Source organism: Chlamydotis macqueenii, chromosome 15, assembly GCF_036417535.1.
Source record: "Chlamydotis macqueenii isolate bChlMac1 chromosome 15, bChlMac1.mat, whole genome shotgun sequence".
Classification (NCBI taxonomy): domain Eukaryota; kingdom Metazoa; phylum Chordata; class Aves; order Otidiformes; family Otididae; genus Chlamydotis; species Chlamydotis macqueenii.
Window position 1 is genome coordinate 5,126,212 of NC_141570.1, and position 25,088 is coordinate 5,151,299.

The window sequence follows — 25,088 nt, forward strand, 5'->3', positions numbered from 1 at the left end:
CGACCTGCCACCACTTATGTGAAAAAAGCAGTTGGTATTACCCTGATTTTACAAATAGGATACACAGCACTCCTACATTTTTTGAGTTTCCATGGGCCATAACAGTTTGTAATTCTAAACAGCGCTAATTAGAGTTTCTCAAACCTGTAAGACCGGTGAGACATTTGCTTGAATTCTGTTAGAAGGCTGGATGGTCCTTTTCCCCCTACCAGCTCCACATTGCATGAAGTGATGGTTAAACCACACAGCTTTCAGCTTGTGAAATCAGCAGTAGGTGAAGCGTGCTGCTGCCAGGCTGGGATGGCAGGACCTCGGTTGGTGTGATGGTACGGCGAGAGCGAAGGCCCAGGTCTGAATAGACTGGCAAAGCTTAGGAACTCGTATTAATGCTGAACTACACTATGCGGAGCAAGAATGAAATTATTTGGTCTATTCCTTTTCAAACAGCAAATATTTGTATACATTTCAGTTGTAATAGAAGCAATGTGATCTTTGTAATGGAGCAAATGAATTGGGGATTGCTGTTGCTTACTGTTGTCTTTTCTGCTTTCCTACACTATCCTAACATTATCCAGAGTATTTATGTACTTATTGGTTTCTGACACATCACCCCAAGAGGGTATGCTCATATTTCTTACCAGTAAGACTAAAAATAGTTTGGTTACGTTCCGTTCAAAAAGAAATTAAAAGCCTTTCCCATTAGGTCAGAGTATAATCCTTGGGAAAGTTGTGTCTGAGTGGCTCTGTGGAGAGCACGACACAAGATCTGCTTGTTATTGATTAAATACTGAAGTATTTAATTTATGCTCTGATTTATGTAGTCATCAAAATAAGCTGACCCTTCCGAGTCTATTGAAGTTAATGAACCAACAACGTACTTGGCCAAACCTTTGCCTGCAGAGAGAAGGGTGGAAGCTAAACCTGCACGTCTGCATGAAACACGTGAAGATTGGGCACACTTGAAAAATTACGAGGGGCCTATCTGCATCTTCGAACAGGTATGTACTTCTAGAATTTTCCCTCTGCATTTGGGAAAAGCCCAGACAGCCTGGGGAAGTGAAGAGGCAGCCAGTGCCTGGGAAACGTGTGCCTTGCAGAAAGCGCATTTGACGTGTCAGCTCAAGCAAGCCCTTTGGTGCCTGAGGCCTGGGAACCATGCTTTCCTCAGTGGCACCCAGGGAAGCAATGGGGCCGGGCAGTTGAATGCTTTTGGGAGGTTATTTTGGGGGGAAAGGTGCTGGTATGAGAGGGGATGTCAGTTGATGGTGGCTGTGGGACAGCCACCCTCTGCAACCCACGGCTAAGGCGCCATGTTACGGCACGAGTCTCTGCGGTGAGGCATGGCTGCCGAATGGCGGGCGCCCCCTGTGCGCTGGGGCAGCGGGGGAGGGTGGCGCGAAAGGTAACCGGCCACATCCCGGTCCCACTCCCGAGGCCACCGGAACCGGCGAGCCGGGGCAGCCCTGAGGGGCCGGCGGGGCGGGGCGGGCCCCGGCGGCGCCAATGGGAGCGGGCGGGCGGTGCTGGGCGCGGAGGCGGCGGAGCCTCTCGGCGAACAAAGAGGGAGCGAGCGGCGCGGCGGGAGGGAGGGAGGAGGCGGGGGGTGCCGGCCATGCGGGGCTGCCAGTCGGGGCGCGGGTGAGGAGGGAAGCGAGCGGGCGGCGCTCCATGGCCGGCAGGTCGGGGTGAGGCCAGGCGGCGAGGCGGGCATGGCGGGTGTCAGCTACTCGCCGCCCTGGTGGGTGAGCCTGCTGCACCGCCTGCCGCACATCAGCCTGCGCTGGGAGCTCACCGCCGCCGACTTCCGACCGCACGACGCTGAGTACCAGCAGGTGGGTCCCCGCGCGGGGTCTGGGAGCGGGGGAGGGCAGTGTCCCGCGTGGGGTGTTCGTGCACCCGCGGGCTGTGCGGGGCGGGGGGCTCGGCCCACCTTGGGGGTACAGAGGAGGGAAGGGGGGCTCGTGTGTCTGTGGGTGCCGTGTCTCCTCTGTTCCCTGTGGGGTGTGGGGCTGGCCGGGATGCGGGGGTCTCGGCGGCCTCGGGCGGGGGCAGGAGGCCGTCACCCCCCGGAGGTGTTGAGCGGGAGCCCCGAGCTGCTTCCAGCTTGCTGGAAGCCCACATTCCTCTTGGAAGGAGATGGAATGCTCCCCGGGAGGAGGAGGCAGCCCTGGCCGGCCCCTCGCCGGCTCCCCGCGGGCTGCGCTGCCCTGTCCGGACGGTCCCCCCTCACCGCCGGCGCGGAGGGCGCTGCCCTGTGCCCGCCGCGCTCCGCCGGCCCCGCCGAGAGGCCAGCGGTGCCTCTCCAGAACCGGCCGCCTGCCTGCTGGGAAACAGATGACTTCATGCAGGAGAGCGGCGGTAGCATCAAGTGCACGGGAAGATGCTCGCTGAATACTTGTGTGCCGCTTTATTTATTTATTTTTTTTTAATGTTGCTTAGCCTGTATCCTGTGCTTGGTTGGCTGGGCATGTAATTAAAATGATTGTGGAGTGAATCTGTGTGCTCTAGCATCTGTGTTCTCTGCTGTCATCTTGGAACAGAGCTGCAGTGGCTCTGCTGCCTCGTTTTGCCACGGTCTCTGGTTTTGAAAACACCATTTTGCTTTCCTGAACATACTTGCGGTGTCCTATATACACAGCCTGCTATCGTGCACGCAGGCAGAAAGGCTGGAGCATCTAAAAGGTTCTCATTTATCCTAGAAGTAAAAGGCTTTAGAAATACTTCAGAAAGCAGTGTGATTTGGCTTTTTGTTTTAAACAGATCTGTGGGCTGAAGCTAGGGCAAAATGTGAGAGATGTATGTAAGGAGCAATAGGTGGATACAAAGAAACATCTTTAAACCAGTAAAAGAAACAGAGTTTTGACCGAACTTTTGTATTTGGGGCTTCAATTTGTTAATTTTTTTTTTTTTTTAGTTCCCTTGGCTTAGCAGAGTTCAAGATGGCCACACACCGATGTAATGCTGCACAGCAGCTTAACTGTATTTCCATGACCTCAGAGGGTAGCTGCCTTTAAGACAAGGGATACGAGATGCTGAAGATCAGAAGTTTAAGAGTTTATGGAAAGATGTTCTTCAAAGTGTGTTATCACGAAACAAGCACTCGTTGACCTTTGAATAGAGAGCAGATGTACTATTTTTCACTTAAATTGCCTGAAAGCATTCCTTGCAACAATCTGGAGTTGTGTTCATTTGTCAGATAATTTTTCTACAGTAATCATAGTCTGACTTAAAGCCTTCTGCTGTTCTCCTTCTGTGTAGCTGCCTCCCCTTCCTTGATGATATTAAAGGCTTCTTGCACAGCAGTAGATGGCCTTTTAAGTCTTAACATCAGCTCCCAAAAAAATGTCTTATCAAATCCAAACCCAAATGTCTGGATTACTGAAGCGTCTGTCACCAGGAGAATGATTTGAGTAGCAGCAGCTTTGCTGGTTTTGGCGTTGGTGAGGGACAGCGAGCAGGCTCCAGCAACGCAGCCCGTGTTATTGGTGTCGCCGGTTATGTAACGGAGCCGCTGTGGCTCTGCAAGTTGACTCTAGAGTTTGTAGCCACGTAGATGAATTCTGATGCAGTGAAACAGGGAAGCTTAATTCAGGAGTGGGAACTGTAATGCTAAATGCTCTTTCGTGCTTTAAATTGTTCTGAAGGCATTTTGGCTTGAATTCTAGCTTTTTCTATTAACTTTGTTATGATTTCGCATCCCTTGCTCTGTTTGCAGCCTGTGCTGGCATTGTCTCCCCTTTTCTGTAGAAACCTTTCATATTTAGCAGGTGAGATCGTGTATGTCCTGGAAATAAGGAAGTCCATTTTTAAATTTAAATTCTACATATTTTTATTTTCTTTGTAGGTCTCATTGGAAGAAACTGTGTGTATTTTTGTTTCTATTCCATTAGTGGTTGATACTGTAATTCTTAAGTACAAACTGTTAAACTGCACGTGGCATTTGAGTTCTCCAGTGACTGAAGAGAGGTCAGTGGGGGATGCTAGCTGGGAGTTTACGGGGATGGGAAAGGGCAGTGCATCCCTGGCTGTGTAGTAAGGAAGGATTACCTTTACTAAACTGAAAATACCTTTAAGTTTCCATGACTTCAAGTCGTCGGGTAGCTAGACTGCTGTCATAAATAGGCATACAGCACAGCTCAGTGTCCATTCTCGTTCTGATATGTTATGAGGAGGGAAGCAACTTATCATTTCTGATTTCACAACCTGTGATGAAGGGAAAACATTGCTTTCCTTATAAACTGTTTTCTTTAGTAACCTCTTAGTAAAGACCTATCTTTTTTTTTGTACTCATGTTTTGATGATAGGCTTTGATCTTGTGCATCAACTGAACATGCTACTTCAACCAAAAGTGAAACACAGCGGCTAGGATTTGAATGTTGTCATGTCACTTGTTGCGGTGCCATGTGCTCCTGCAGGTGAGGAGGCTGCCGATATAACAGGCTTTCTACCTCTGCCTAGCAAGGATTACTGTAACGCGCAAGCCACTATTCCACTGAAGCAGCAGACAAGCTATTGTCCCCTGAAACCTCTCTGAAGCACGTGTAGCTCGTAAATAAACATATACTGCTGATCTTTGAAGTCTAGGTCTTTGTTGTGCCTTCTGGGACCCTGGGTGATAGGGAATATCTAGGAGAAGGTAGATCTAATGGCTAGTTATGCTGTTCTGTCCCATGCAGTCCCTTTTGTCAGGGCAGGAGGGACCGCTGCTGTGCACTGGCCTGTCTCAAGGCGGCTGCGTCCATTGTGTACCAACCTACAGGGGCTTCCTCCTTTTGTCTGGAAGCATGAGAAATACTTATGGCAATGTCGTTGCTAAGAGTTGAGATCAATGCAGCTGCAGGTTTTGGCTGTGTACCTTCTTCACCTGAGTCGGTCTATAAAATGCTCTCTCTTGGTATTACTTCTTACCTTCTTCCTATGGCATTCCTTGTTGCATTAGGTTAGAGCAGTGTGCGTGAGTGTGGAGGAGCGGAACAGATCCTGCCCCTCTGGACTCGATTGTTTAAAAATGTATGCATACATGTATGTCCTTCAGATGCTTTGCTTCTGTCATGACAAGTGGTGGACGGCATTACAACTAGTTGTTTCCTTTTTCTGGGGGAATGGAGGTGGGCCTCAGTATAAAATGAGCTGGGGTTGTGATCCTTCTCCAGGGGGTTTGGCATGCTGGTGAGTCCTGTCAGAGCTGCCTTTGTGTGCTGCTTGCAGGACTTGCTCCATAGTGTCATCCCTGTAGAGGATCTTCTCAGACCAGTTCTTTTCCTAATCCTCCCATGAATCATTGGGCTTGAAGATATCTTGATATGAACAGTTTTGTTCTGGCTGTATTCTCATCTGAGTCATACTGCAGTGCTCTGCAAAGCCTTTTCATTGTGTAGTGAGTCACAAACTCTGGAGTGAAGGGAATTTAAAAATGGAGCAAAGCTCGTGTTCATTCTGACAGCTTCGTGCTCATACCAGTTCTGGTCTCTGTACCTTTTACTGCTGAACAAATGATGATGATCTTACTAGTACTGTCCACTTACTTTCCAATCCAGTTAGTTGGACCAGTAAGATGGTCCTGAGGCTGCTGCTGTCGCTAGTCTAATCTATTTAGTAATGTAAGTACTTCTACTTGTGACTTACTTAGCTGCATGGCATTGAATTCACTTCATTCCTCAGGGTAGTGTTGGTTAAGAGCCTTGAGGTAGTGTGGAGGTTAACATGCTGGAAAGAAGTAGAAAAGCTGAATAGCTTTTTAATACAGCACAACAACAGGTAATGGGATATCTGCTTGAGACAGGGTGTCTTTGGTACCGACAGAAAAGGAGCCTATAGCACTTTATTGTAGCTCTCAAGACTCACTGCGGGCTGAGAAGTGTACTAGAAGCAGTGAAGAAGAAAACGGGCTGTAAAAGCTAAGCTATGGAGCACCTTGACTTGAATTTCTGCTTTTTCTTAATTGCTGGAAAATGGCGCTCTTGACCTGTATCTGTGCAAACAGCTGGGTTATGCATGAAGCAGGCTAGAACAAAGCAAAACTTTCTAGCATCATTGAAACTCTTTCCTTGCACCGCTCTTGTGCTTTTTCTGTGAGAGTCAGAACTGCATATGCATGGATAGTAGGACAATAATGGCAACTGTATGCGCTTTGGAAAAAGATTGGGTGATTGATTCACACCGATTAAGATGCAGAACCGTGCTAAAGGAAGCATCAATAAGGTTTGATCTAGCCCTTGGTTTTGAGGTGGTGTCTTTATTGTCACCCAGGAGTTTCCTATCATACATCTGTCAGTGCTTTTGTCTTGTAATGTTCTTTTTTTTTTTACTACTGTATGTATGTTGAAGGGCATCCAGCAGTGAAAGGTGCTGTGTAAGCCCAACAATGCTTCCCTTTTTCTGGCTTGGAGACTCTAATCCAAGGCATGTGTGTTTGAACCTGTAGGCAAAGGTTCAGCAAGGAATTAATTCTGTCAGGTACTTTCTGGCTCTCTGAGGCTGTTTCCCTACACATAACAGCTAATATCATCTTTGGAAGTATTTCTTGGCTGGAGAAACACGACGGAGCCTAAACTGCCAAAAAACTTGGATTAGAGAGATTGTTTTAGAACTTCCTTTACTGTACTGGTGTCTTATTTCAATTCTGAAACCAAGAGTCTTTCTGTAAATTGGAAACATGTGTATTAGTCAGGTTGGATGACGTGTTTTTGTCTAGTTGGCTCAAAGTCAGAGGGTAATGTGCCTTTCTTAAAGGGGTTAGAATTAAGTTTTATTTCAAGAATAGATGGACCACTTCCAAGGGCTGATCAGCTATCCTGCTGTAGCACTAGTGTGCTTGTGTTTCCAGAAAGGTTAGGTGACCCTGGTTAGTAGAATCCAAAGTTTTCTAATTAAATTGAAATTGCTTTTAGGTTTTTAAGAACTGATGGTAAATCCTCTCTTCCCTTTACTCATCAGCATTGGTTGCATGAGTAACCATGCAGTAATACCTCTTATCAGCAAACTGATGCTGCAGTCTGACTCCTCTAGTCTGTATTTTGTCTGGAAGAGCCTTTACTAGGGAGCTGCAGCATAATGAATAACCAAAAATGTAGAATCAAGACAACTATTGATGGCTTATTTTTACCAAAAGTAGATGTACAACAGTTTCTGTTGACCATACATCCAGTCATGCAGGAGCAGATGGTATACAGACAGGAAAAAAGTCAACCTTTGCCAGCTTTCTGTCTGCAGCTGTACTTTTGTGCTGACCCATGCTGTGCTGCTGCGTTTTCAGATGGTCTCCTGAGAACTGACTGAAACCCTGACTGTGGATTACCTTACTCTAGTCAAAAAAAAGTAACTGTTCTGAATGTGAGGTTTTAGCAAACCAAAGTACACACAGAGGGGTAAAAGGTGACTTGGAGAAATGTGAGACATGTAGGGGAGGAAGGAAGGAGGTGCAAGTAAGTGTGCAAAGAGGTGAACCATGCCTGCCTCCTCTGGGTAGAATTCTAAAAGTATTAATCCTGCACAGAGGAGATGCTTTTGCCAGGCCTGGTGAGCTTCCCGGTCTTGGGAGACCTCTATGCAGCATGTGGTGCTCTGAAGGTATCATGCTGGTCTTAGCTGGAAGAGTAGAACCAGGGTGAAAAGCATTAGTCTGGTCAGGTGGTGGCCAGCCACTGGCACCTTGGCACTTCTGCACCAAGACAACATTTGTCCTCTTGGAAATCCTCTACTGTTTTGTTTTTTTTCCTACATGAGTGTAACAGCTTATGTTCGCTGGTCTGAATTTAAGTACTCGTGAAGTAAATCTTCAGTAACGCATCCACCTCCTCCGAGTGCTGCCTATTTGTTGCACTTACCTGCATGGACACAAGTATTTATTGGTTTGGAAGAGCTGACATTCAAGAACCTTGTGTTTTGCACTTGCTTTGAAAACAATGAGTAAACAGGAACTGAAAATGCAGATGAGGGTCTCTAACCTTCAGATTGCCACCAAAATGATGGGGCTAATTAGGAAGCTTATCTTGGTATCCAGCTGCAAGATAGCATTCTGGAGAAAGGACTAATCAAAATCCATTCGATCTTACTATCTCTTTTCTTCTTCCCCTGAATTCTTAATGCCTTTTTGAACAGGGAAAAATCCCCACTCTTCAGGTTAACAAAAGGCCTTTGTTTAAATGTTGATCCACTAAAATAAGCAATGCTTCAAGCAAATGTTGGTGTGGATTTTTGATGTTCCTTATTTTTCATTATTAGGGAAAGTGAGGACTTCATACCCAGAAGAATATATGCCATTAGGGATGACTCTGGCGATTAAGGGTGGGAAGTCAGGTGCTTTCCTCTGGCTTAATCCCAAGACTTTGAATGTGGATTAAGGAGCTGTGCCACAAGTCTTCTTGATCTCTTACTTGTATTTTGGGATTAGATTTATTTTTGAACCTATAAACAAAAATCTGTCTATTGAGAATGAAATAGACAAAAATTTATGGGCCTTTGTCACATCAGATTTCTTGACATATGTGTCTTCAGACAGACAGTTGGAGGGACAAGAAACCTCCAATCCCTTGGCATTTCTCCCTCTCTCTCTCTGTTTTTTTTTTTTTTTTTTTTGTTCTGGTCTTCTTTTTTTCTTCTTTTTCCCCTTTTTCTTCTAGGACAAGGCTAATCTTACACTTCTTCTCCCTGACCCCTTCCCCTCACCAGCACACTTACTGATGGAAAGAGTGAAGTCCAGAATCGATGGTTCATGCTCTTTGTGTTGATGTGGTTTAAGACTGTTGCGGCAGAGCTTGCCCGGTCAGCTCTGTGTGACTCCTTTCTGGGGACACTTCCGTACCTGTAAGGATCAGTATGCTGGAGACTAAACAGTGATGGTGAACGCTTCTCCTGAATTAATTCTTTTATGTTCTTTGATCTCTAGTGAATACACTTGGGTGGCTGCAAGCAAGCCCTGAGTAAGATGGTGCTCACTCCTAATGAGATGAAGAGGAGTCAGGATCTTGTTTGCAACGAACCTCTTGATGACTGTCAGTTCTCCTCTTGTTTCTGTTTTATCTTTTAATAGTAAACTTTCTACCAGTTACATTGAGATTTCCCATTCCTCTTGAGTGGGTAGGAGAACTTGGCTTGTTTTCAAGTGAATTCAATTCCCATAGCTGGAGGAAGGGACGTGATGTCTGGGAATTTATTTGCTCTCAGATTCAGACAAGACTTGAGTAACTTTGGAATATATCAGGATTACCTTCTGTACTGAACTTTAATTCTCACTTTTAAGACAAGGATAAGACTCAACTCTCCAGCATAGATCAATATATTCCTGAGTGTTTTGTCTTTAACAATAAAAATAGTAAAACCAGAACCTAGTAACTGCTGCTCTCTCAGCGAGGCTCTCTGTACTTTCAGGATATGTCATCCTACCAGTTCTTTGTTTTAGCTGATGATGATTAACAAGACAGGTGAGCTAAAATCAAGTAGGATCAAGTTCATGCAAGACTATTAGTCCTGGGGATGCAGTCAGATGACAGTCTAAAAAAGAAAAAAAAAGCCATCGCTGTTAGAAATCATTCCCTTTCCTCCATTTCAAGGAGTGGATGAGACTGTTGGTTGTATTGCAGTAGTGAAAAACTAGGAATTAGTTAAGTTTATCCCCAAACCACAAGTAACTTTTGCTCCATGGTGAAAGGATCTGCGGGTATCTAGTGAATAGTCACAGTGGAACAGTGCCATGCTGATGCTATTTCTTTTTTTTTTTGTTTGTTTGGTTTTTTTTTATATTAGATGAACTAGGAAAGAGCAAACACAGTGTACTTTCATGCTGCAAAGGTTTTCATTTAAAACTTTTTTTTTTTTTTTAGATTTCTGGGTAATAAGCCACTTGTAGTTTTGAGAGCTTTAGGATTTAGTAAGCCACAAATGTGCACGTTCTTGCAAAGCAGTCATTTGCATGCTTAAGGCTGCAAGGCTGTCCTCTTGCCAGAAAAAAAAAAGGGGGTTAGCATGTGATATGTGGACGCAGCAGTTGGTGTAACTCAGTCGCGATACTTGCACCGATTCCCTTCCCTAAGCACTTGGGTGGGAGGGTAACGTTTATAATAACGCGTGCTTTCACGTGGGTATCGGGTTGCCTGCTTCAGCAGATGAAATGTGTGCCAAACTTCTTTTAAGTTATTATTTTAACAAATTAGCATTTTTTGGTCAATAGTAAGAGCAACGTTGAAACCAGCCAGGGGAGAGAGCTGCCACTCCCCTTCGCGCTCACTTAAACTGGAGCGGCACCCTCGGGTTGTGATTTCCTCAGTCAGTGCTAAATGCTTTTTCTGGCTGGTACGTCTCAGAATGGTGCCACATGTGCATATGCGTGAAAGTCTTTTGTAGTGTGAAGTTAGGGATGAAATACATTGCTAACCAGTCTTAACAATGCCGGGCTTATTCCTGAACACGGGGAAACGGGAATGTGGGGAATGGATGTTTCACAAATGTATAACACATTCAGGCGCGTTGTTATGCCGGTGTTGGTGTCTGTGCATGGGCACCCTTTTCAGTCTGCAAAATGCCGCTGTTCATGCGGGGAATTTAAACAAGCCTTCTATTCAACACTGAAATTCAAAATAACGCCAAAATCCAAATGGAGGCACTTCAGTTGCATAATGGTGTCTGTTACAAGGAGGACTCAGTGCGGCAGATGATGTAATGTTCCTGAAGATAAGGCCCGGGCTGGGGGTGAGCGAGGGAAGAGGGTGTCGGTGAAGGAACCATTGAGAGTATTGGTGATGGTATCAAAGCTCTCCTTGGGGTGTTAATTAGCAAACCTGAATAATCCCAAAGTTGATTGGGTTACAACTGTATGTGCAGAAAAAATGACCCGTTGCTTGGTGCTCCCTCTTTTCTCTGATTATAATTGCTTTAGCATTGAATAGCAGATTTCTGAATAATGCGGTGGGCAGAGTATGACCTCACCGTACTTCATGCTCCTTTCTTGGGGTAAGCTTTCTTGCAGTTTAACACTGTGCTCAGGTTCCTGTAGTTGGTAAACTACAGCTGACAAGCTGGTAATTTTGATACTTGATATAGTAGCTGAGATTTCTGCAGTCTGCTAAAGAGAGACTGTCTGTTGCATTGCTGAAATTGTGATGCTTTGCATCTGGGCTGTGCCTGTAGCCTTGCTAATTGAGTTCTAGTAATGGATCACAGAATCATAGAGTGGTTATAGTTGGAAGGGACCTTCAAAGCCCATCCAGTCCAACCCCCCTGCAAGGAGCAGGGACATCTCCAACCAGATCAGGTTGCTCAGAGCCTCATCCAACCTGGCCTTGAACGTTTCCAGGGATGGGGCCTCCACCACCTCTCTGGGCAACCTGTGCCAGTGTTCTACAACTTGCATTGTAAAAAATTTTTTCCTAATACCTAATCTAAACCTACCTCCCTCTATTTTAAAACCATTACCCCTCGTCCTATCACACCAGGCCCTACTGAACAGCCTCTCCCCATCTTTCCTGTAGGCCCCCTTGAGGTACTGGAAGGCCGCTATAAGGTCTCCCTGGAGCCTCCTCTTGTCCAGGCTCCCAACTCTCTCATCATGTCCTCGTAGCAGAGGTGCTCCAGCCCTCTGATCATCTTCATGGCCCTCCTCTGGACCTTCTCCAACTGGTCCATGTCCTCTTTATGTTGGGGGCTCCAGAACTGGACACAGTACTCCAGCTGGGGTCTCACCAGGGCAGAGTAGAGGGGGAGAATCAACTCCCTCGACCTGCTGGCCACGCTCCTCTTGATGCAGCCCAGGATGCGGTTGGATGATGTTACTGTTCTGAGGCCTCTGGCAGTTTGCTCCTTTCCTTCCTCCCTAAATGTACATTTAGGATATACATGTTTTCTTCAGCTTAGGAATAGTCCTTTATGTTACAAGTGTAGTCTCTGTAGTCTCTTCTCAGACTGGCACGGTCAAAGGGGTAGCATATGACTGCCGCCTCGCATACAGATCCCCCGGCCCCTTTCTCCCTTGTTTTACAGTATTCACTCCAGGAAATGCTGAGAAAGTAGAGAGTAATGGAATTCATGAAATTCAAGCTGTGCTTCAATGAAAACGTGTTTTCAATTTCTGCCTCCTTGGGAGCCTGAGACTGAACTGTAATTGTTGGTGCTGGGTGGGGGCTGGGGCCGTGGATGAATGAAAGCAGTGGAGTCAGCGCTTTGCAGAGCCTCTCGCCTGACATCTCCTCGCTTCTTGGCATTCAAAGGCTGGTGTGTGCTTTGTGGCAGCTTCAGGAAGCGTTTTTGTATTCAGCTGTCCAAAAGGCCCAGGCGTTTTCCTGCTGGGTTTGATCTGGCTGTTGGGGTCTGAATGACAGTGACATGTTGGAGAGGAACGTGATGGGAGAAGCATCAGCTGGGGGTGGTTTATCCCCCCCTCTGCTCTTGATCCTGCTCACGCTGTCCTTTGAGTGTCCTGCTGCTGATTAAGGGTGAGAATTATAATGGTGACTCAAAAGCCTTTGGTAAAACTCATTAATTCATTCCTCCTTTAATTAGACACCCAGCCATGAGCTTATAATTATCAGAGCCTAGGAATGTTTGCAGCTGTAATAAGCTGTGCTGCATCAATTGCAGAAATAATGGACTTTTGGCAAATGCAGATGTGGTGAGCTCTTAGTCTGATTTTTGATGGGGAATGTGGAAGGGCACAGAAATGAAGGAAGTAGCTGAGAGCGCGTAGCAGCTGACCTCTGGCTGAGTCTTGTCTGGTGGTGTTGAACTGAGAGGAAAGGGTGGAGTTGTCTTGTTTATATATATTTTTTTTTAATTTTTTTTTTTTTCCTTGGGAGGTGTAATAATGTAGCTTTAAAGGAGAGAAAAGAGGAAGGAGAATCTAATGAAAAGTTACGCAAACATATTTTCTTAAAGCTTTAGCACCTGAGAGAATTTTGCTTTTGGAGTAAGTGTGTGACAGGAGCAGTTGCAGGCTTTGTGAGCAGTGCCTGTTTTGCTACTTGGAAGTTAGGGAAGGGCTGAGTGTTTTACAACAAAAAGTACCAGGTACTTTTTTAATAGGCTTTTCGGGGGAAAAAAAAATCAGTAGTAAACTTCTATTATTTTGTATCTCTTCTTGTTTCTGAAATAGAAAGGAAGGTAATTTCAGAACTAATCTGTGTGGGTGACCTCTGGCAACAGATGAGTAGGGTCTTCTGAGAGAAGTTTGTGCTGCTTCTGGTATCTTTGAAATACTTGTGCTTCTTCTTTTTACAGAAGGAGAACTAGAGGGAACGCTGAAAGGACTCTACTTGTAGTTATGATCATGGTGAACGCAGTGGTAAACCCTGAGAACGTGATCTTCACTTCGCTTTAGACTGACAGACTGTGAAGTGCAAGCAATACCAAAAGGCACAGACCTAGGAAAAGGTTGGGGTGGAAAAGCTGGCTGTCACTGGGCTTATACAGATATGATTTAAAAGATAGGGTGTTTTTTTTTTTCTTAGGATTTGAACTTGACTAAAGTTAGACTGAATGTCTTGGACTTGAGTAGATGGGAGCTATTGCACAAGAGTAGATTAGAGGTCCTTCTAGTCAATAGCAAGTATTAGTGTTCCTGCTCCCTTAAGAGGGAAACCGTTTCAGTTGTAGTAGGTGGCAGGAAAAAATGGATCAGCTGTGTTTTGGGTCTTTTTCTGTCTGGATTTAATGGAAAGCACAGATAGCACATCCAGTGAGGATGGAATGATTTGCTTGACACTTCTCCTGTAGCTAAACAGAAGGCTTTACTTTCAGATGAGTGCTATTTTAAAAACACTGTACAATGCTTCCTGTGTGTCTTTTAGTATTTCAAAATGTGACCGATGTCTTCTGTTTGTCCTTCTAGTCCTCTCCCCACACAGTCTGGGCTATTGTTAGCTTACAAGACTGAGTAGTGCATGGAGCTCGGGTAGGACAGAGTTTTGTCCCTGGTCTCTGAGGTCAAATATACTGGATCCTTGTATGTGTGTATAGACAAAATTCTTGCAGGTTAGGCAACAGATGTTGAATCAACCCAAGCAGGCACATTAGTGGAAGCAACAGTTTTACAAGGTTAAAATAGCCTTCCATTCTCATAAGTACGACCAAGTAAAGATCCTGGTAAAGTTCTTGGTTGGTCTCAGAGACTGTGTTCTGGGGCAGGTTGAGTGCTCTAGCAGGCTTGCCAGTGAACCTCTTGATCACTGGATGGCTTTTTTGAGCTTTTTCAGCTTGACCTGCTGCAAGTTACAAGGGCTCCAAACATAGGCTCTTCAAAAACATTTTAAATGCTTTACTATTAAAGGATAAACTAAAGGTGATGAATATAAGATATGTCTAGTCTTGTTGACAAAATTCTCCATGTGGACAAGTGGTACTCTGGGACATGCTTCCAATGCCTGTGAATTACCAGGCGGCTTTTGGAGAAGCCGTGTGCGTGATAGTAGATGCTGGGAGTGTTCTGCTGAGGTGTAAATAACAAGGTTGGACAGTTTATGCTAGCTCTGTTGTTTTTATTAGTGCAGCTTAGGTTTTGCCTTGAGCAATGTGGCGGTTATGGGAGAAGGAGGAAGGGACAAGCTGTGAACTTCCCTCTTCTCCCAGCAGAAGATGATGAGAAGCAAGGTACGGGGATCTTGTTACCCTAATCCCCCCTTGGTGTGTTAATTCTTCTTGTCTGTGTGCTTGTGTCTTAAGTCTGAAATTCTTAATGAGGCAACTGGGTCACATAGGTGTCTCACTCCAGTGCCCTTTCAACCTCTTTGATGTTTGTGTGGATTTTGTTGCAGCTATTAAAATTCAGTTGGCTGCTATAGTATTTCATTTCTGTTAATTTTGTTCTCAAGAGAATGTTGCTCTGAGAGACTGCTGCTTGTCTTGTTACTGCTCCTAAATACATTTAATAGCTATTGCATCTTCTCCCTGTGATTGACCCACCTCTTAACCTGTTCCCGGTGCTGAAGAGGACTGGAGATCACAATTTGGTGGGTAGATCTGAATCATCATCTGCTGATGTCAGCTGTGCTTTGGCCTAGGAGGAGATGCGCTATTGTACCACAGCGGTGGCATATCCAACAGTGAAATGTAGTTCTGCAAGTATAACCTATGGGCAGGACTTTCAGCACTAACATAATTATTTCGTTTGATTTACATGTGCTGGCTTCAGTAAGAATGATCTTGATTACTTAACTCAATAAATTAAGTATAAGGTTCCTAAGAAAGAAGCAATTTCAAGGATAGTCCTTGAATGCTCATCGAGGTTTGAGTTCAAATCAAGCATGTCTGTATTTCTTCTACCTTCCAAAGTGAAATTTGCTGCTTGATGTCTGATACAGTGAATGCTGAGCTTGCTTTCTAACACCTATGCTTCAGATGGGATCCACCAGCAATTTAGTTCTTTACTTCCTACTCACCAACATATACACCACACTGCTTTGATACTAAAACTAGTCCTACAAGACTGTCATCCTTGGGAATGTAGTCAACAAGCTTTTGACATGCTATTGCCTTCCCACAAGTCAGTGGTCGCTTCTTTTGGGAAAACAGAGTTCCTGAGTATATGATCTGAGCTACCTTGGTCAGTGCATGGTCTCCCCCATGTGCTATGAATCTAGGCCAACTGTAAACAGGGCTGAGAGCTTCTGAAAACTACTATGTATTCCTTGGCTTTATTTTCAGTGAGGAATATTTTTTTTCTGCTAGAACCAGACATCTGTGAAGCAGAACTGCAGCATTGTTCTAATGCTGCAGTAAGGAAGTAGTAATTGGTGCAAAGTTTGAAGTTATCTGCAAGCTATATATTCTTGTAGTCAAAACATTAACTATACTGGGATAAGAATCTTGTTCTTGGTACGGCTGTGGATTGTGCAAAGGCTCTTTGGGTTCTACTACAGTATTTCTGTATCACCTTATCTGGATAAGTGTCCTGATGGCTGAATCTGTGCTACAGGCCAGGAAGAGTTCAGAGCCAGCCATCCATCAGCTGGGGGAACGGTGCTAGCCACTGCGTGTGAGCATCAATGCTCTACTTGGGATGCTGGCTCCTTGTACAATCCTGGCTTTAAAGATCTAAAGCTCCTCCAGTGCTGCTGAGTGGGGTCTTAGTAGGTAGAAAAGTGTCTTGTTTGATTCCCAGCTGCTTGCAAGGAGTGGGGTCTTTAGCTGTTTATGTTGCTCTCTTAGCTGTCATGCATTTAACTTCCAGGCAGCACCCAGATAACCCCCTGTGCTTGTGCCCCTGGTAAACAGGCTTCCCAGTGGGGTTACGCATTCCAGGCGCGTATGCCGCCCTGCTCTGCTCGCTCAAGCTGGGTTAGTCATGCGTCTCACTGAGCGTGCCAGATCTGAGATGCTCTGTCTCTCTTGCTTATGCTCTCTGAGTCCTTGCTCTGTAAAAGACAGTAATCAACAAAAGGACAGTTAGAGTTGTGGAGCTTGGTTATATGATCTTGTCACTTTTTTCACTCTGATCTTTGGACTAAGGAGATAGTGTTTTGAGTGCAGAAAAATTTTCAGGGTCCTGGGAAAGTGTTTGAGACTGTACTGTTCAGCAGTAGGGCACTGTCTAAAATTAAATAGTGGGAGCTAGTGACAGGAAAATGAAAAATCTTACTTTTAGGGGAAAACCAAATGAAAACTTGATGCCCCTGCTATTCCTTGTGGTCTTATTCTGCACCTGGAAGCTACTGTTAAAGCTCCTAGTCATTACATGTGGGTTTGCACTATCATGTCTTTAAATGTATGCAAAAACCTGCTCATGTTCCTTCACTTACACAATTACTACTTGAAGGTATAATCTAGTGACAATATAATCACTTCCATAGCAACCAGCATGTCGTAACCTGGATTATCGTGCCCAGTAAGGATGGAGGGCACAAAGAATTTAGGAAGGAAGTATCCCCTCATGTAAGTACCCTCATTAACGTGGAGTGAAGAAGGGTAAATACAGTGACGTATGTGCAGAGAGCAGCATCCCGCTTTGCGTGCTGCGTGACACGTAGGGCCCGTGTCACCGCAAGAACAGGGGAGGAGTAAAGCCACACATGCACTTGTGGCGTGAGGTGTGTCCTTAAACTAACGCAACAAGGCCTTAAGAAGGTGAATCTGTGGTGTTAGCAAGCCAAGGTAAACCCTACAGAGAGCCTGTTACAGATCTCAAGGTGCAAGTGTGTAAGGCCGCCTCATCTCAGCTAATGTGATTGAAACCCTGAAGGCACCAGGGACGTATTCTAGCCACCTCTCTTCCCACCTTCCTTCTTTCCACTCCCGCATCTGGAGCACCCTTACCCTCCAGTTTGGAGAGTGTAAAGTTTGTCTGCTACAAAGTACTGCATTTTTTCCCACTAGGACTATCCGTGGAGTTAAATTAAAATACTTTCTCAATGCACATTCAAGCTTGCTTTCTCTTTTCAATAAAACTTGAGCAGGCTGTTTTATTGTTAAAGATGATGGGAAGAACCAGCAAAATCAAAAGCTGCTGTCTTTAGCTCCTTCTGCAGTGAAGACTAATGGTGTCTTGTGATGTTCTTTTGCAGACCCACAAAGGAAAGAACTACTTTGCTTGCTTACAGTTGCTGACAGAGGTATCATGGTGGGCTTTATGCTGCATAAAGTGAGAACAGTTACGGAATGCTTTCTAAGAGTGTTTGAGCAGGTGCTCTGCTCTACTGTGTTCTCTAGTTTATGCACCGCTTGCTTTCATTCAATAAAAAGCAACATGAAGACACAAAAGTTATTGCAGATATTTGCTTTCTGGCTTCAGGGTATCTTATCTTGGGGCCACTCAAAACTTCTTTCTAGTGAATTGCTCTCACTTTTTGGCAGTGTTTGGGTGATGTAATGAATGGTTTGATTGCTTCAGTCAGTCAAAAGTACTGCTTGGCTCTTTCCCAGAAGCTTTAACACCTGCTAAAAGGGTGAAGGATTCCAGGCAACTACTGCCAGCCTAAAGTGCTGTGAAGTCTCTTGTCAAAGATCCAGTTTTCTGTATAGGTTGGGAGTCAGATAATGTTCCCCACTAATCTAATGTGGTTGGTCGGAACAATAATTCTGTATTGTTGCCCAGACTGCTTTTCTTGGTGATGGTGTTTTTAGTGAGCTGAGTTTGTGGGCAAGGGATCATGGTCACTGGTGGTGATACAAAAGAGGGGACAGCGAAGGAGGGCATGGCTCTCTTGTTTTTTTTGCTTCAGAGAATCTGCAATGGATGTATTTTTACTGCTGGTCCTGTAGTTAGTGAGGTCTGCCAGCCCCACCTGATTACAGAATAAGCTTCAGTAAGAGATATGGCAAGTCCTACACGAGCTTATAGTTTTTGCTTCTCTTTGTTCCTGATTAGGATGATCTCTGAAAATAAGTTCACAAATGAGGCTTAAAAAAAACCCTGTTTATAAAGAGCAGAAAGCAAAATTACATGTAGGGATGGGTGGGTCTTAATTTTGAGATATTTCAAGTGCAAGTTGAATGTCTGGTGCAACTTGGCTTAAAAATATCTATAAAACTACTCAAACGCAAAAAGATCCACCTGGCTCCCTTCTGTGGCATCTTTTACAGGAGAGTTCATGAAGAGCCTGGGGATTTCTGCTTACGAACTGGTGAATCGCACTTTGATAATGTTCCAAATTGCTGATCTGCACAGCTAACAAGATACTTGGTGCTTCAGAAGAACCATTTTCAAATGCCAAGTTAACTATGAAGATAAATGTAGGTATTAATGCCAAAGGTTATTATAAAGCGAAGGAATGTGATTCAGCAGTGAAGACAGCTGGCTGAAAGTCCATCTAGCCACAGTAGTGAGCTGAAAGACACTGAATTAAAAATAAACGAGCAGGAGATGTTGGCAAGTAGAAAATAAGTAACTAAGTGCCAGTTCCTGGTGTAGATCTGAAAATGTGTTCCAGGAACCACAACAGCCAGAAAAGGCGAGATGATGTATTTCTGTGTTCAGCATTGGGGAACCTCTTATGAGAATGCTGACCTGGTGGCAGCCCTAACAGCTGTGTTTAAGTAGCCCAATTTTTTTTTTTTTTTTTTTTAAAGTTTCTGTAAGCACTCCCTGAAGGGCTGGTAAATGCTATTTCTGTTGTTGTTGTTTAGTGGAAGTGCCCAACCTTGGTGACGCTGCAAATGTACTGAAGACATTGTAAAGCACCACAAGGTACATGTTGGGTGGCTTGCCATTGCCAAAGGTCAGAGGAACCACAAGGATGGCTCATAGCAGAAATGGCCTGCTGCTGGGCTGTCAATGGCTGTGGCCTGGATGCTGTAGGGGAGGCTGGATTAAATAGTCCTTTCCAAGTTCTTTCAGGCCAGGAATCTGTACTGACTCCGTGTTGCTTCAAAGTGCTGCAGTATTAGTTTCTGAAAGACACTGAAATCCAAAGTGTGCCATTCTTCTAGCAGTCAGTAGTTGTGAAGATGTTGGAGGAAAAGAGCCTGGTTTGTGGTTAGAAAGTAAAGTCCATCACATGGCCGTGTGAGGACCTGGTGAGCAGGGAGCACTCCAGCCTGCTTCTTCAGCTGGTGCAGGTGTGACCATTTGAGTCCTGCTCCAGTGGCTGTTACTCCTGTGCCAGATGCAGATGCTGTGACGGGGGGTTGTTCACAGTAGCTGTTTTGAGTGAAGAAGCCTTTCCCTTGAGGTTTATCAGGTGGCTGTGCAACACCTTGGACTTGACCTGTGAAGCTCTTCAGTTGTAGGGCTGCTGGCTTGTTGTAAGTCCCAATGGATAGGAAGGGTTCTTCTCAAGCACTGGTTATTAATCTAAAGGTAGCATTACACACAGAAATATACAATATACACAGTAACTACGGTATACCTAGCTAGAGACAAAAGAGAGAGGTCGGTGGGAAGCATAGCTCAGGATTGCACTGTGAGGGAGGAACTATCAGCCAATTTAGGATGTGAAACAAAATGTACTTCCTTCTTCTACTTCTTCATAATTTTGTACTCAGTAGTGTTGCTGCTGCTATCTGAAGGAAGGCTTCAGCGTGTTTAAGGTTTTCAAGGTCAAAGGCACGGGGCTGCTGGCTAATGAGACTGTCCATTGGCAGTAGGATGCAAGGCTTCCAAAATGCAGAACTGCAGTGGTGAGATAAATAGCCTTTCAGTGGGTGGAGAAATGGGCAAAGTCTCCATATCAACAGCAAGTGTCTGAAGTGACTTAAATTTCCCAATGAAATACAAGGTGAAAGATTGCAAAGGGTATGTTGATCACAAGTGAGGAAACCAATTTGCAGTCAATGCCTTTATAAAAGGCAAAAAATTTGCTTTTGGCTTGTGGGGATCACTTTTTTTTCCTAGACGAAAGTTGGCTTTAGTGCACCTCTGCATCAGCAGCGGTATGTAAATCATGCACTGAATGGTCCTAAAGGAGCAGCGTTGCCAGATGAAGGCATGTCAGGATGATGGCTTGCCTCTCTGCGGTTATCAGCAGGTGGCTGAGGTGTGACAATGACAACAGGGGAGCTGTTTGCTGTTATCTCAGAGCTAACGCAGGTACTCCAGGCCTGGCTGTGGAGCAGCAATCCCAAGTAATGAGGCATGCTCGGTGGCTGTGTCCAAGTGACACACACACATGGTTCAGTTAGCACACAGTTAGGGCCAAGTGGGGTGGTACATATTGACGGGGCATGGGTCTCTGAAGCTCTGAGCAGCTAAAGCTTCAGCAGAGCATATGGTGTTTGCATTTCTGCCTCTAAAACTGGTCCAAGTAGTCCTCTGCTGAGAGGTAGATGCTTTGCAGTAATTTCTTCCCCAGCTGTAGCTGCTATAAAAACAAATGTTGAATTTTTTGACAATGATCCTCTCTATCAAGGACGCTTCAGTGTTCGTAAGTTACTGGATTAGCCTAACAGGGGTGGCTTGAAGCAATGCCGATAAGAGCAGAGTGTTTCCTGCTAAAATTATGACTTACGATTCTGCTGTCTTGCACATTTTTCAATCCCAGACTTAATAGGAAAGCTTTGGCTGCCTAAAGTGTCACCACTTCCTCTTTTGCATCTGCAGATTGCAGAAGGATTTGATGGTGTCCAAGCCTGCAGCACACAGACCGGGGTTAGTGCTAGAAGAGGTCACTCTTTGTTCTGGGAACTGTGAAGCATTACAAAATGTTTCCTCTACTGTACTGTGTTTAGAAAGACTATTCTTTCTAATAACCCAGAAAAAACCTGTGTTTTCTGTGAGGTTTTTTTGTGGGTTTTTTTTTTGTTTTACCTGCTACGTGCAAGTCAGGTGCTTAGATATGCTCGAAGGTCCAAGAGAAAACTTACTATTGCCACTTTCCTTACAAGGTGGACAAAAGCTTTGAAGTTTTAAAAAATCAACACAAAAGCTGCCTTTATATTGTAGAAGTCCATGCAAACAAATTGGCTTTAGGTTTGCCTGTTTGTGCACTGAAAACCTGGGCAATGCCTTAGTTATATGCAGTCCAAACTTTGCTGCGTGGCTTGTACTTGCTATCTGAATATTTGAAGAATGATTCCACTCCTCTGCGGCATGGCAGATCTTTTCTAAACATCCGCAAATTACTTCTGCTCGGCAGGCCGTGACTGATTTTGAAATGCACACTGGCGATCGTGCTTGCGTAGCGCGCAGGAGAAAGTGGTAATGCGCTGGGCACGGGTAACCTCCGCTTGTGGCTGAACTGGATGGTGGCTCTGTGACTGTGTTTGAACGCAAACAGCGAGGGTGGAGAGTGCTGTGGCTGGCAATTCCTAAACTGCCGGGGAGTCTAAGGTAGTATCTACGCAATTACTTGTCGGTGAAATTGTAAGTAAAGCAAAAAGTAGATAAAAGCTAATACAGATCTCCAAAGAAGGCTGAGGTGAATGCTGTCCCAAGCTGCAAGGCTAAGCTGTGTTTACAGGAAGGTGTGGTTTACGGGGAGCAAGGTTCTAACTAGCACTTTCTGGCATTATCTTTATCCGTGTGCTCAAAGTCTCCTTATTCTTTTTTCTCTGCAGAAGTCTTGCACAAATTCAGCACTGAGCTGCAGCCTTGGAAAGCTGTATTATTTTTTTAATGGCGTGAACTCCCATGGAATGGCACTGCTGTATCACTGCTGCAGCGCTCAGACCTGTGTGCGTTGGCAAAACTGCTTCCAAACTTCCCATTTGGAATAAATACAGGCAGAAGGCTCGCTCATATGTGTCCCTTCTTGGACAGTATTTCTGTGCAATAAGAAAAAAAATTGGTAGTGCTATATTCTAATATACTGAGCATGATTTAAAATTAGATTTAGGCTGTGTCAATGGATGTTTGTATGTGCTAGGCCTCTTCAGGCAAGACCTCGGCGAAGAAATAATACAAAACTGTGGTTTCAACATTGTGCCTTTGTGTCAGTGGGACCTAAACCTGAGGACTTACATGGAGAATCCTAAAATGGATGCAACTATTACATTCCTAATAAAGATTGCAGCTTCAGACCCTTTAATCATACCTGTCTGAAGTGGAAGTTTGTGGTTCCTGAGGTTGTGGCCCAGGAGGGTGGCTGGAACACTTCGTGCTCTGGAGCTGCTCAATGATTAAATCAAGGAACTGACCTGGCTGAAAACAGGTTTCAACACCAGCACAGAGGTACATCTGATTGAAGTTAAACTGCAATTAGCTCCGGTGCGAAAAGAAGTGAAAGTCCTGCTAACTATAGGCCAGGGTATTTGAATGGCTGCCCAGTGAATCTGATTTTTACCCCTAGATCAGGTTCTCACACTGTTTCTTCATGTCGGATGAGTTGTTGTAACCTTGACCTGGCATAAACCTGGGGCAGGGACACAGTACCTGTGCTTCATAGTGCTTCAGTGCTAAGAGAGTTGGGTGGAAAAGTGTGGGATGCACAAGGCTTTGTGTTGAATCCCCCTTTTGGAATATTTTGGGGTGTTGAATCAATAAGCAGACTTCAGGAGGCAAATAAAAGGTTCCAGGCTGACTTCTGTCTTCATGTGACCCCATAAGTTTTTCCAAACCATAGCTTTTTTTAAACCATCATGGAAAAAACACACTTCTGGGTTTGGCTTATAGATTAGCTGTTTCCTGCCCTTTATGGCTTCTTTCTGTTTTAGAGTCGGAAACAATGCTGAAAGCTGATAGAACAAGTACCTGTACCACTAGTGAAAGGGCTCTGTAATAGCATTTTATTTCTGGCTACTTTGTGACCTGCAGAATTGTAGCTGAGCAGGGAATATTCCTGTTAAAGTGCTAGCATCAACTCATCCTTTTCAGGGCTTATTCTTTCTTTGTTTCTCTGCCTGAAGACCACAGTCTCCATCACTTTAACGGTCTTGCGCTGTTCTTGTTGGCATAGGAGCAGTTGATTAATTTTTCACTTCTACAGCAGTCTATTATGTGTGATTTGATGCTCTCAGTGGGTGGTGTGTGTCCTCACCGAAGTGCTTTAAAGCTTTGGACATGACCTATGAAATCACAGATGGCCATGTTGTGTTGACATTGAGTGTCTAAGGTGGTGGTGTAATCCCACTTTACGGGGGACAAGCAGTGACATAAACGACTGCCTTCACTAGACCCTTGGAGTTCAGCTGCCTGTCTGTAACGTCGCTACCGTACCCACCTTCCCTGCAAGTTCCTCTGTTGCAAATATGTCTGCATTTTTGTCCTGGTTCTGGCCAGGATAGAGTTAATATTCACCTGAGCTGGGTGGAGAACTGGAGCTGGTGGCCCCTATGGCTGGGATAGTTAACTAATTAGCTAACATCTGGGGTTAATTTACCCAAATGAGCCAAAGGGCTGTTCCATCCCATCTGACATCGTGCTCAGGGTATCAGTGAGGAGGGTGCTGAGGGGAGCCTCCTGCTACTTGGAAGAAACTGGGTGTGGAGATTTGTTGTAAGCCATTGTACTGTATTTGTGTTCCATCACTGTTTTGTTTTCTTCTGTTATTGCTGTTAAATTTATTTTTTGTTCCATCTCAACCCATGTGTTTTTGCTGTTTTGTGGGGTTTTTTTGTTTGTTTACCAATTCTCCCTTCTGTCCCATTGGGGGGGTGGGTGGTGGGGAGTGGGAGAGAGAGTGCATAGTCTGGTCCCGATCGGGGCTGAACTATGACAATTTTGAAGCCGTTTGCAGAGTTGCACCTCTTTAAAAGAATAATGAGGTTGAAAGCAAGATAGAGGGCTGTGTGACTAGTTCAGGCCAATCCATTTATCAGGGAAATTGTTTTCTAGCGCTGCATACCGATAGAAAGTGTCAAGCGTGATAAATATGCTCAAGCTTCTTCATTCTCCCTGGAGCTTAGTTTCTAGGAAGAAATATTGATATGTAAAATATTGGAGATACTCACCAGGGACCAGCCTGGAGTGGAGACAGGGCAGGAATATTTTCATTTTGAAGCTGGCTGGATAAACAGTCAAATGAACAAACAGCTTCTTTTGTTTTACAAAGACTTCATTTAACAAAAAAATAAAAAGGAAGGGAACTGAACTTCATGCATTGAAGTGTCTGGGAGGGAACATCCTTTCACATGTTTGGTGTGTTGGAGATAACAGCACCCTTCCTTTAATTAGTAGCTTTTTTTTCCACGTGCTTTTTTAATGCAGCGCAGAGTCAGTGAGTCTGGGCTTCTGGGCATCTTATTGCTGTGCTCTCGTTGAAATAGCTCTTCCTGCTGGAGTCGAAATCGGAAATGATTTGAGCTACACATGCTGAACAAGAGGAAGATGGGGAGTGGCTTGCTAACTGGAAACTGATTAGTTCTGTTTATCTGTTCAGTAGCTTTAAAGTAATTACTTTTGAAATGTTAAGAATTTGACGAGTGGAAACGTTTGCTGTCTCATTATCTGTGGAAGTATGATACTGGGAAGAAGAGGTACTCTTGTAAGAGTTTAGTTGTAGTAACAAGTTTTAAAAAAACTTTTTTTCCAAAAAAACTTTTTTTTCCCCCACTAACACTACTTTCAGAGAGAGTTGCCTTGAATCTGCATCAAAACTATTATTCTGAATACAAATTTCTACATGCTTGGTGAACAGGAGAACGACAGTCAGATGACAACGTGGGATATGGCTGGACACAGTTTAATCCCAGTCATGTTGGTTTGCAATGTCACATTGGTCATGTGTGGTGTTTAAATGTTATGCTGTTATTCCTGGGTTCCAGGGATGAAATTTTAAGTTACCTTTAGAACCCAG

At 44.6% G+C, this 25,088-nt stretch overlaps 2 protein-coding genes across 4 annotated transcripts in view; both read left to right on the plus strand.

The window, feature by feature from the left end:
- The window catches only part of IQCE (IQ motif containing E), a 33,344-nt gene extending 31,972 nt beyond the window's left edge, over positions 1-1,372 (plus strand). Inside the window, exon 21 of one of the 2 annotated variants that reach the window (XM_086759348.1) lies at positions 822-1,372. The gene's annotated coding sequence lies outside the window, so the exon portion shown is untranslated. The remainder of the gene's footprint in view (positions 1-821) is intronic. The other variant, XM_086759347.1, reaches the window with a different exon arrangement.
- Positions 1,373-1,619: 247 nt separating this feature from the next.
- Positions 1,620-25,088, plus strand: part of TTYH3 (tweety family member 3) — a 79,989-nt gene continuing 56,520 nt past the window's right edge. For both annotated transcript variants that reach the window (XM_086759786.1, XM_086759787.1), the window contains exon 1: positions 1,620-1,832. In XM_086759786.1, the coding sequence (XP_086615912.1) occupies positions 1,710-1,832 (123 nt within the window). In that variant the 5' untranslated portion in view covers positions 1,620-1,709. The remainder of the gene's footprint in view (positions 1,833-25,088) is intronic.